Source organism: Pongo abelii, chromosome 1 (genome assembly GCF_028885655.2).
Source record: "Pongo abelii isolate AG06213 chromosome 1, NHGRI_mPonAbe1-v2.0_pri, whole genome shotgun sequence".
In the NCBI taxonomy this organism is placed as follows: Eukaryota; Metazoa; Chordata; class Mammalia; order Primates; family Hominidae; genus Pongo; species Pongo abelii.
The window spans coordinates 122742063-122754947 of NC_071985.2; the positions used below are offsets into that span (position 1 = coordinate 122742063).

At 43.6% G+C, this 12885-nt stretch overlaps 1 protein-coding gene across 2 annotated transcripts in view; it reads right to left on the reverse strand.

Moving 5' to 3' along the window:
* Positions 1–12314, reverse strand: part of AHCYL1 (adenosylhomocysteinase like 1) — a 39437-nt gene extending 27123 nt beyond the window's left edge. The window contains exon 1 of one of the 2 annotated variants that reach the window (XM_002810476.4): positions 11905–12314. In XM_002810476.4, the coding sequence (XP_002810522.1) occupies positions 11905–12024 (120 nt within the window). In that variant the 5' untranslated portion in view covers positions 12025–12314. Of the gene's footprint in view, positions 1–11531; positions 11551–11904 lie in introns of those variants that run through there. The other variant, XM_054529878.1, reaches the window with a different exon arrangement.
* Between the last annotated feature and the right edge of the window lie 571 nt (positions 12315–12885).

The following is a 12885-nucleotide window of genomic DNA, read 5'->3' on the forward strand; positions in this document are numbered from 1 at the left end:
AATCATTCTTAGCATTTCACATAAAACATAGACTCTTTAGCTTAGAGAAGGCTTAGCCATTCCCTCTTTTTCTAGTGATACCCTTGAGTTGTTTACATACTGGTTTGGCTGTACAGATCAAGAAACTACAACTCAGTCTGGCGAGGAGATAAATGGTTCCAAACACCCAATTCAGGGCCTGGCTTTATCCCAATCACCACATCCTCAAATCTAGACAAGTCTTCTAGGTTCCTAGCCCTGGGTCCATGGATGGGTTTCAGGCTGCCAATTCCCCCTTATAAGGTCCTGTGCTGTGTAATGAAGGTTGGTCAACGATGGACCACATATACAGTGGTGGTTCCATAAGAATATGATAGAGCTGAAAAATTCCTATCGCCTGGTGACACCGTAGTGCAGTGCATTACTCACGTTTGTGGTGATGCTGGTATAACAAACCTACTGCGTTGCCAGTCATTTAAAGTCTCTCTGATGTTTGCACAACAAAATCGCCTAAGGGCACAGTTTACAGAATGTATCCCCCTTGCTAAGTGACACATGACTGTGTGCATTTTGCTGGAATATGTACACATCTCTCAGAGGTTTCCAAACCCCAAATGGTTAAGAACCACTTCACTGGACTTAAATGATCCAAATAATAACCTCACAAGAATGTCAACTCTATAGAGTATGAATCTTTGTTTTGTTCACTGATGCACCCTAAGTGCCTAGCACAGGTCCTGGGACACTGCATCCTGAGCAGACGGGGCTACATGATTTCTGGTCATGGTTTACTCTGAATACATGGAGCAAAAGAGCAACGGTAGATTATTTTCAGGACCTTTCACATGAGGGAGGACCAAGATTTCTCCTCATGATCAAAATCATCCAGGAGAGTTGGTAGCTGCATTACCATCTTTTTTTCTTTTTTGAGACATAGTCTTGCTCTGTTGCCCAGGCTGGAGTGTAGTCATGCCATCTCGGCTCACTGCAACCTGCTCTGCCCCATGGGTTCAAGCGATTTTCCTGCCTCAGCCTCCTGCGTAGCTGGGACTACAGGCCCCTGCTACCACACCTGGCTAATTTTTGTATTTTTAGTAGAGATGTTGGCCAGGCTGGTCTCAAACTCCTGACCTGAGGTGATCTGCCTGCCTTGGCCTCCCAAAGTGTTGGGATTACAGGCGTGAGCCACCGTGCCTGGACCATTACCATCTCAATATCAGATTTCCTAACAATGTTGGCCAGTCTTGCTAGATAATCTAAAATAATGGTTCTAAATCTGGGAGCTTTCAAGTTTATTTGGTGAAGCTGTTTCAAAATGCCAACCCATTCTCCATCTGTTCTCTTACTCTCAGCTCCTCCCCCATTCTGATTACACAGCTCTAGTTTAGAGCCAGGTAATGAGTTATTGCGAAAAAGCTCTCTATGTGACTGATACCTTCTTCTCCTTCCACAGAATAAGAAGTGCTGATCTAAGAAATAATCTAAGCAGGATCTGAAAAGGAAACACAAGTACACTGAGTTTACCAGGCTCTTGAAGCAACTTCCAATACAGGGAACAAATGCATTAGATATGCCTTGTTCAGAAATAAAACAATAAGGCAAAGGAAGCAGAGAATCTACCTTTAATACCAACTCCATCTGTTAGGAACAGACAATCCATCAGATGGATCCTAGGGGTTAGGAAAACACGACAAAGAGACTGTCTGAGGAAGACCAAGACTGTATTTTTATTAGTTTAGTCCAAATTCAGTAAAAATTGGCAAAGTGCTCTCATTCCAGACATGCCCAGTGCTCAGCTAATCCCCTCACTGCAGAGTAAGAAAAGAATGTACAGAATTATGAACCCCCTGTTCCCCAAATAGGAGGGGCTCCACCTCCTGAATGCAAGGGCCGAAACTAATCTCATCAACCATCCCCTCCTAATTATAAACTAGGTAGAGAAATAAGGTGCTTAACACAGGTGTTCTCCTTCTAAACTTTATGATTTCTAAACATGCTTTATCCCACTTCCACTAAAAACCCAGCCTTTGCCAACCTCAATTCATTATTGATTGGCAAACAAGAACAGAAACTATCCCCAGAATAACGTTTCTCTCCGGAAAATCTTGGGGAAGGGGTGCAATAAGGTCAGCCCCACCAAGATGCATTTTCCTTGGTCTTACAATACATCTTATTACACTGAGAACACCATGTTCCCAACTAGCTTGGTCTCTTTTCTGTTACAAACCTGAAGTAAACAGATTCTACAGCAGCTACAAGTCTGTTACCAAGGCCACTGTATTATCAATATAATTAACATTCACAATTCATCTAGTCCAGCATGACAAGCCAGCTGGGCTACTTCTCATAAATGAACACTGGGAATCTTCATGTCTTGCTTGCTAAGAAAGCTGGTGCTCAGAAGCTGGGCACTGAACCCTCAAGTATTGAATAATAAGTGGGATACCACCTGGCCACCCATAGGAAACTGAATTAGTTACCAAAGCAACTGGATACATCTGCGATCTCTAGGAAGCACCTATTTCAACTTCCAAAATAGCAAAATTCGCCGGGTGCAGTGGCTCACGCCTGTAATCTCAACACTTTGGGAGGCCAAGGCGGGTGGATCACCTGAGGTCAGGAGTTCGAGACCACCCTAACCAACATGATGAAATCCCATCTCTCTAAAAAAAAAAAAAAAAACACCAAAAAAATTTGCCAGGTGTGGTGGCACATGCCTGTAATCCCAGCTACTTGGGAAGCTGGGGCAGGAGAATCGCTTGAACCCAGGAGGTGGAGATTGCAGTGAGCCGAGATCGTGCCATCACACTCCAGCCTGGGCGACAAGAGCAAAAATCCATCTCAAACAAATAAACGACACAAAATAGCAAAATTCTGAAGGTCTCCCTTTCCCCTGAATCTTGCCTAAGTTATACACTTGAAGTGAAACAGAACACACAAAATGTAGTGCCAACTAGAGCCTGAGCTTCTGGCTAGGATAAGCATTGGCCCAGTTCCCAGAAGACTGTAATTCTAAAGAAGGTGTGTTTCAAAGAGAGAAGGGCATGTATAGCTTTTGAGCATCAAACTCAGCCTTTGGCTCAGAAGGGGCAGCCAGGGTTGCAGAGTAGGAACCAGAAGTTTGCTCATCACTGCCGGGCGGAGCTGTTGTTTATTACTTTCAGAGTTCCAATGTACTTTCCAAAATCAAACTATTCAACTCATCACTAATCCCCAAACCTCAAACACCCTATGTGAAAGCCTCCCTGTTCTTTAAATCAAGAGCATGTATAAACCAGGATACCAGTTTCAACTTTGGGCAGAGTGTCCCTAATGCTAAGGGTTTAAAAGTTGTTTCAATGGTGAGAAATTCAAGTTACCTTCCCCATTATTTTCTAAGGATATCCCTATGCCCACTGCCACTGGGCTAAGAAGCTGGAGGCATATATTCAGATGTCTTCTCCCTGACCTCCTATTTCTGGCATTATAAAGGGATCTATTAAGTTGGAAATTCTCATCAATTTCTCACCTGCAGTTCTCGGTACTTCCTTATACCTATGTGAGAGGGCTCTAAGTTAGAAAAATCACCCCAGCCAACTGAAAGGGAAAGTGAGTCAAAGCCACCACAGAAGTCCAACTTACTTTCTCCTAGGAATGATTATCTCACATTATTTTATTCAATAAACATTTATTGACAGTATTATGTGCCAGGTACTATATAAACATGCGTGAGATACAGTCTTTGCCCTCAACATGTTCCATCTAGAAAAGTCAAATGAGTAAAATTCAAATATCAGGTCAGTCCTTAAAATATAATAGTTCAAGAAGTACTACATTGAAATCAAACCTATTTTTGAGAGATATACAGAAGCAAATTATTTTATTTAGTTTTGATAATCTACTATGTGAGCTACTATTTCAAACACTCCTATGGAATCGGCTCTGGAGCTTCACGGGCTTCCGCATTTCATATGAAGAGCAGTAGAGTTGAGATAATACCAAAAAATCCCCAAAGTGGCCGAAATGCCGGTTCAAATGTGTGTTAAGTTCCTGAGCTGAACTCTCAAGGCACTTATAATGAGTCTTTTGGGAAGCTGAGGAGCATCTCAAAGAGGCAGCTGACAATGCCAACAACCTCAGCTTTGTTCCAAGCCATAAGGACAAACTGCAGGCTGGAAACTTAATCTCTTAGCAGTTTGTGGACTTGTAATGAAAAGAGATGCTGTGGCTTGGAGGCCTGGCCTTCTACATCAGGGCTTTAAAACCCAGGATCCATGAGTTTCAGAAGTCCCATAAATCCTCTAACAGAATATGCAAATTTTTGTGCTCCTGAATTTTCCTGAGGAAAGAACCAGGATTTTCATTAAACTCTTAAAAGGACCTCTGACTCAAAGAGTAAGAGCCATTGTTCTACAGTCTCTAATCCAGTGATTCTCAAGAGCATTCCCTCAAATAGGCAAAAGAGAAGCATATTCCAATTCTCTGTCTTCTACACAAATCTGTCTACTTACTGACCTCTCTTCTAAAATTAGAAACAAAGATGGGGATGTGCATTTTGAAAATTCAAAGTAAATCTCTATTCTCTACATCCCCAAAATAAAGCTAACGTCATGAGAACCTGAAGTCTTTTCCTTAAAGTCTTTGAGAAAGGAGAAGGGGTGGGTCTGGTCAAAGAGGGCAGATCAGAATCTCTGTCCTATTAACTTTTTTTTTTTTTTGAGACGGAGTCTCGCTCTGTTGCCAGGCTGGAGTACAGTGGTGCGATCTTGGCTTACTGCAACCTCCACCTCCTGGGTTCAAGCGATTCTCCTGCCTCAGCCTCCCAGGTAGCTGCGACTACAGGTGTGTGCTGCCACACCCAGCTAATTTTTTTTGTGTTTTTAGTAGAGATGGGGTTTCACCATGTTGGCCATGATGGTCTCAATCTCCTGACCTTGTGATCCGCCTGCCTCGGCCTCCCAAAGTGCTGGGATTACAGGCGTGAGCCACTGTGCCCGGCCTGTCCTATTAACTTTTATGATAGGTCTCTCTCTCTCTTTTTTTCCCCCCCAAGATTTCTGGAACCACAAAGGCAACAGGTCATGGCCCAAAAGCTTTGACGTGAGGTCTTGACGTGAGGTCAAGCCAGTCCTGAGGGAAAAGGGACAAAGTACTTCCCATTATGCACATGGAAACCTATGTCCCAAAGGTTCACCTTAATACAATTAGTAAGTACTAGAAGAGTTGGAGCCATTTATTAAAAACAGAACTTCCAAAATCCTCTCATTGCTCAAAACTCAGTATGAACGGCTTCATTCAGGAAGTCTAAGTGAATGAAAGATGGGTTATACTCATCTCCTCCAGCCTCTTGCCCCTTTACTCTGCCACTCACAAATTTACCATGTAGTTCACACTGAGCCACGCATCATTGTGGATCAGCACATTAGCATTTTCCTTGGCACACAGGCTCAGAGGGATTCCACTAATGCCATCGTACACTCGCAGGTTCCAGAGAGAAAAGAAAAACATGTCAACAATAGGGTGTGCTCTTGCTGAGCAGTTCCTCAAATTGTGAAGAAGTAAGCCTGAGGCAGGTCCAAGATGAACAGCATGGAACAGAGAGCAGTCCCAGACCCCTCCTGTTTAATATGCCCCATTTCCATCACACAACTGAGTACAGGCTGTCCACTTTAAAACAAGTGAACTGGCTTGGGCTGGTAGAGAAGAACATGTTAAGCCCATTAAGCCCCACAGGTTAAGTACACAGGCACATTAGCGGAGGCGTTGGGGCTTTTATGATAAGAAGCAGGAGCATCCTTGGAGAGTCTTGCACCTGTGGTTCTCAAAAGTACTTTTCCAATCTCTACCCCAGATTTCCAAATACTACCTTTTACCAATGGTTCATTAAACTTTTACTTTGTGTCCCATTTGGGTAGTGAATGATTAAGCCCCCCAATGTATACTGATAAGCAGTATCAATCATTATCTACGTTCTGAGATTAAGGCACCAGGCTAAATCCTTTAGAAAAATTAAACAGAGATAGAAACAAAAATGAAAGCAGTCTGAGTCTCTCAACAAAGGCATAGGTGCTCCACTCTAGTTCTATGAGTGGCATACAGCAAAGGCCACACATTTCTACAGGAGAAAATCAGTTATACATAATTAGAAGCAGGCTGTTAAGAGCAATGAGAAAACAGTACCTGCAGGGATGGGGGCGGGGGTGCTGGAGTACATACCTAAAATGATAAAGTCACAGTTCAGAAGTCTTTGGAATTATTTCATGTAATTCAAGGATTCTAGTTTGGGAAAACCCCAAACACCTGCAGTTTAAGGAAATAAACTCCTGGACTGAGACTGGCCCAGTGTCTGACAAATACCCACATTCTATGAGTGCATTATGTATTACAGGGGATGAATGGGGAATGGTAAGGTAGAGGATATCTCAACTCCATCAAAAGCTCTAAGATCTCTGTCTACGCACCCCACCCCTGTAGTTAACAAAATGTTTTGAGGTTCAGTAGCTGTAAGCTCTATATAAAATAACATTTTTGTCAGAAAAAAAGTTTCTTATTGAAAAGACATTCCAATAGAAACTTCTTTGTTTTGGCTCTTTAACATTTCAAAATTAGGCTCTCATTTGCACTATCATGTTGCATCATCCACAGAGTTATAAATAGGGTGGCCACATAAACCAGGGTAACTTTCAGAGCTACGGAGACAGTCATTGGACTGCATGCTAGGATAACAGGTATAAACCAGAATTGCGCTGGGCAAACCAGGATATATGGTCACTCTAGGTACAAAAAAAACCCCACTAATTACTATTTACTAAATGCTAACCCTCTCAATCATCTATATAGGTAGCACTATCATTGTTCCCCATTTTATAGATGAGAAAAGGACGTCACTTGTTGAATGTCCCACAACTATTAGATGGTAGAGACTAAAGGTAAAACTGACTCCAAAAATCAGTGCTTACCTTATGTTGTACTACTACTCACAGTTTTAGGAACAGAAACGGGAAGTTAAAGGCATCTTATGTAACAGCCAAGCAACAGTGGGACAAAAGAACTACTTGAGTGAGTCAAAGGAAAATATGGAATCAGAAAAGGAAAGGCAATTGCAATTCTATGTGAATTTTTATTAACTGCTTACTACACAATAGGCACTGATAGTATTGACAATAATCAAAAGGAAAATTTGTGGTAAGAATTTGTCTTCAACTGGGGATTCTCAGATTTCAGGCTAGAAAAAACTCTGGTCTGTGCACATAGGTTGTCCTTCACACATGACATTCTGACGCACCTCATTAGCATGTGTTCTGAATTACTATTCAGTTCTAAATTATAGTAAAATGTGTCCAGTATAATCAGGGTTGACATTCTTTATAAAAATGCAATACTCACATTCCCAAACGAGAAACAGGCAGGTATAAATGATTCTCCTTTATTCACCAGTTCCTTTAAAACAACCCCAAGAGGGCATTAAAGTGCTTATTTACAGATCATTAACTACTTGGAGTGGCAGAGTACACTTGCTAGGAGTCACAGGCAACTAAAGACCTGCATGATTCCATGTATCAAAATATCCTTTATAGACAACTTTCCAAGAATATTATATTGGGGTGGGCGTGGTGGCTCTTGCCTGTAATCCCAGCACCTCAGGAGGCTGAGGTGGGAAGATCGCTTGAGCCCAGGAGTTCAAGACAAGCCTGGGCAACACAGGGATTTCCCCATCTCTATAAAAAATAAAAATAAATTTTAAAAAAGAATATTATATTGGGTAAAACACTCTGGATCCAAATGACACACTCCTGATAAAAGAAAAGGTATACATTTGTAACCTTGGCAGCAAAAGATCTAGACAACTACTGATCTAGAAATCTTCTAACAGATTTCTTTCTGTTACAAGCTAAATGTCTAAAGGAACTTGGAACAAAGTAATTTGGAAACTAGAGTGTAACTAACTAAACCAAACAAGAAAAAGAGATGTAATCAATACCTGTGGAGAAATCTTAAAAAGAGGATCTTCTTACACCCCAACTCCTCTTTTAAAGACTGCTACTAAAACAGCAGCCACTCTAAGGAGAATCAAGAGATACTAATGATGTGAAGATAGGAAATGCCAACCTATGAAATATCCTTTCAGTGATTCTGACAAGTCCTGGTGTAAGTTCTATACAACTGCACCAAAAATTATCCATAAGATAACTCTGATGACAAAAGGAGAAACCTGGATTTTACCTATCAGGTTAACACCCAAGCTGTACCCATTGGGGCTCTACTTGGTGTGCTTGCTAAGTCTCAGCTGACCCTTTTGATGAATTAGTGGTGCACAGCTTCATTCAAATAAAGAATATCCTATAAACAAAAGTAGTTTCTTCTGTGCTCTTCTCCTTCCCCACATTTTGCTGGTAGGTCTGACTGCACAGATCCTAGGTCAAAATGTTTAATGGATCACTCTGGAGAGTGCCTTTAATGTTCAGAAGTTCAGAGAACAGCAAATGTTCTGAAAGGCCTTCCAGAGAAACATGCTTATTCTAAGAGCTCTCCAACAAGCTGGAGATTTGGGTTAACACTATGAAAAAAGAATCAACTTGACACAGTGTCAATTTCCAAAGGTCCAAGGACAGTTACCACTCCTGTTACACAAAGTAGCAGCAAAAGAGGGATAAATAACCAGTGGTTATGGGGAACTAGATTACTTACTTGGTTTGAGGGATAACTGCCAACATTAAACAAGGATCTTCTTCAGTTGTGGTACACTTAACTCTTAAAACTCAAGGATTCCTTTTCTTACCTCAAATTTTCCTAGCCATACCATCTGAAATCACCAGTGACAGTCGTGAACAAGCCTTACAATGTGAATTATACTACAGCTATTAAGACAGTCCCATGAAAAATTATTTTAGAACTCTGTGTCAGGAAAAGTTGTCCTCTTGAGGAACTGACATGTATAATTTCCCAGGCCTGCTAAGGAGAATGTAATTATGATTCTTTTTATTCTCTGGCTGCTAAAAGTTTAAAGTTGCATGTGATCAACCTCATCAACTATCTTAGCCCTCGAGGTTAACAATATTTTTTTCATTCTTTCTATAGTTTTTACTTCCTTTTATATCACATATATGTTCTGTGTTATAAGCCACTTCAAATGCCCATTGAAGAAAGAATATAAATATACGAATAGACTTAAAAAATTACACTTGCTATCTTAACTCCCCAACATGCCCCTATCTCCACCTGTTCCAAAAAAATAGGCACTTATTTGGCAGATGAGGAGATGCAGGTACAAAAGCTAATTAATTTGCTCAAGGTCATACCGCTTTAGTTGACTTCTCGACACCCAGACATCTCAAATCTTCAATCAAACCAACAAGTCCTATTTTGTTCATAGCAGTGTGATAGACCTTGGCATACAAAACTGAGTACGTCATGATTATAGTTGAAGAATCTAGATATTTATGCTTTTAACTGATGGACATCCACTCTCTCAAATGAAGCAAACAAAATGAATAAAAGCTGACTCTGTCTCAAACAAAACAAACAAAATGAATAAAACCGGACCAGAAAGTGACACTGGGATCTGATCTAAATGAGGACCATCAAGGTCACCCCGAAGTAACCTACATCCTCTGGCATCAAGAACATCCTCAATTCCTGAGGGGCCTCAGGGCTTCAGAATAATCCAAGGATCCCTGGTCTAGAGCCAGGGTAGAATTCTCACAGGTGAAGGACTGCACCATCTGAAGAGGGCTTTTTCTCACACCATTAAGTACCATGCCAAGTTACTTCTTCCCCTCTTACTTTTCCCATGCTTTCACATTATCAACACATGGCAGAGGTACAAAAGTGACTTAAGTCATACTGTTCAATTCAGCAGTTCTGAAAAACAGATTGCCTAGGACTTGCTATGTGACCTTGACTAGTCCTCAACTGATCCATTAACTAAATAAATGTCTTTTATCATCACTAGGGAAAGGGTAATTAGTCATCATAAAACACTTTATTACAAAGTACTACGTAAATGCTAAACAATAAAACTTAGAAGAGAAAGATTAATAAGAAACACGGTGGGGCACATTTACTGGCAAATGGAAACTTAAAACAGGGTCTTCCCACATTCCTGGCAGAGCCTGCTTCTTTTAGCTAATGCAATATAAGTCTAAAATCATCAGCACTTGGCCTGACAATAATACACATTAGTAATATTCCTCCTGGGAAGAAAAGAGGAAATGGGATAGTTATTCATGGTAGGTAGCCACATGGACATCTCAGTTACTAGTTAGCCAGGTGGGCAATTAATATTTGAGTACCTACTATATGCTGGGTACAAAGCTAGGCACACTGGATACAAAGGTGAACAAGAATCCCTGCCTTAATGAGTTTTTACAATCTACAATATAGACTTTGTCTTATCAACAGTTGTACTTTCAAGAATACAGATTTACTAACATAAAGGCAAGTAACAGCAAAGATGCCAGAGTCTGGGAAATTCAGGTATTAGGGCTTTCCCATTCTTTCCTCTAACTCATCTAAGGTCCCACTCTCAATCATTCTGCTTATAAGGACTGTGACTGTTTCTCCAAAGAATAGTGCAGATTGCAAAGGGCCACTGTCCCAACAAAGCAGTCAACTGAACTGACAGCACTAAAGTTAATCAGATGCCTCAGAGTCAAGGAATCTTCCACAATCTTTTAAAGGAATTAAATTCTTAATTTTGTGAGAAAACAGAGCGAAAGCACACAATGGCGACTTGTCTTTTTTAATCTTGCATTTGATTTCTGGAGTGGCAGGTTAATTCACTTAAAAAAAAAGCCATCTCTTCCACTTAAGACAGCTTAACTAGTTGAAGCCTCAAGGACTTAACTATTCCTGCAGCCCTTGCTTTGTTCAGCCCTGCATCCGATTAAACACTGGATGCAGGCAGAGACAGCTTTGTAAGACTCCGTCTTTATAAAGAAGGGAGACATTTATCTGGGTTCTCACTGGCTTCAGGAAGGTCACCTCTTTGTAAAGGTTCTCTGGTCTACTGCTAACTGGGTGCCAGGTGTATGGAAAATCAAGATGTGGCTGGCAGTAAATGATCAGAAAGCAACAAGGATCCCAATTCCACCACTCAGAGAGCTAGTCAGACTAAAATCTCCAAAGGTTGCCATTTATGAGAGAATTCGAAGGGTGTCCTTTGAGCTCAACCTACAGCACAATAGATCAAACTTGTTCTGCCTCAAAAGTACAGTCAAGAGTGAGCAATCTTTCCTTACCACCCACTACTCCAACCCACCCAAGCTCCTTTCTCCAGGGATGCCTAAGTGATCTATTCACATGACTCTAGGATCCACCTGTATCCATGACAGTGTCTGCTGTCACCAACCTCCAAATGTCAATTTCTTACATATTTCGAAGTAATTGGAAGGCTGTAGAAAGTGAAAATCATAGATTTTCAATTTCATGTTACCCTCGTTGCTTTCACCTGTGTATCAGAGCTAGCTTCACGCATTCTTTTCTCTTGCCTCCCAGCTATCACGCAGTTGTTGGATAAACGGGCCACTGCTCCCAAAGATTTGACGGAAGTTCTGCCAGATTTACCCACTCACCTGAAGGGAGATTTTCTGTACACCCCATGCCCCCGGACTGGTCACAAGGGTCAGCTGAGTTGGTTCACCCCCTCCCACTCTCGTCTTCGAGGCCCTTCATCCAGGAAAAGTCAGTCGCAAATTTAAGGCCTGGCCCTGTCGGGTTTCAAAACGATCCCGGAGGACTTGGGCCGAGGGACAAAGGAAAGCGAGGTCAGAGGCGGCCTTTCAGCCCGGGATAGGCCTGGGGCCGCACAGCCGCCACCCCCTACATCACCTCCGCCGTCCCCACTCACCCCCAGAAGTCCCAAACTAGCCAGAGCCCGGGCTTGCTCGCGTCCCTTCCGCGAGGCCGGAGCCCGAGCCCCGCCCCCGCCACCCAGAGCCCCCGCACCTTCTTGGGCGCCTTGGTGACGGTGGCCATGAAGGAGTACTTCTCGGCGTCCTCGATCTCCTTGGCCTGCTTCAGCTCCTCCCCGACCCCGGGCAGCGGCATCGCGTCAGGCATCGACATCCCCCGGCCGGCCCGGCCAGCGGCTGACCCGCCGCCCCCGCCTCTTTCCCCCTCTGGCGCCCGCCTGCCTGCCCGCGCGGCGCCCTCCGACACGCGATCGCCCACCCTCCTGCCGGGCCCTGCGTCGAGCTGCGTCGGCTTCTGAGGTGCTGGGGCCCACGCCTTGTCTGTTCGGCAGCCCAAGGCAGCCGGACAGCGACGGCGGCCAGAAGAGAACCAGAAGCAGCAGCTCCGAGCTCCGACCTGCCCGCGCCGCCACCTCCGCTGTACGCAAACACGCACGCAAAGCGAGGGTAGAGGGCGGTGACGCCACGTCAAGTACTGGCAGCTCCCGGGAGGGGGAAGAGGCGGGGAGAAACGGCGCTCTGTCGTGACGTCATCACGCTGGGCTGGGCCACAGAAGCCGCTCCTCTCCCGCTCGAGAGCGAAGTTCCCAGGGTGAGCAGGACCCTTTGTGCCACCAGGTGGCACCATCAGCCCTAGGAGCAGCGCGAGGTTCATGCAATGATGCTGCGGAACGGAAGGTCTTTGGGCTGCGGGGTTCCTGGCAAGGCCTCAGAGGAGCATGAAAGGGGTGTTTGGGAGCAAAGCCCAGAGCCCCACACGACACATCCTACAGCCATTCCTAGGAAAAGTCCGGGGCTCGAGACAGCCCACTCACTCACTGGCCCAGCCCCAGGCCCTTTGGATTAAAGCTCCTTCCCAAGGGGCAGTGCCTGTCTCTTTGACTTCATAGGGGGCAGAACTGACTCAGAGCAGTCTGGTTTCTGCACAACGCTTTGTGACTTCCTCCACCACCATCTCCGACTGGGCCTTGCCTGTTTACAAAACCCTCATTGGGATAGGGCTGATGGGTATGAG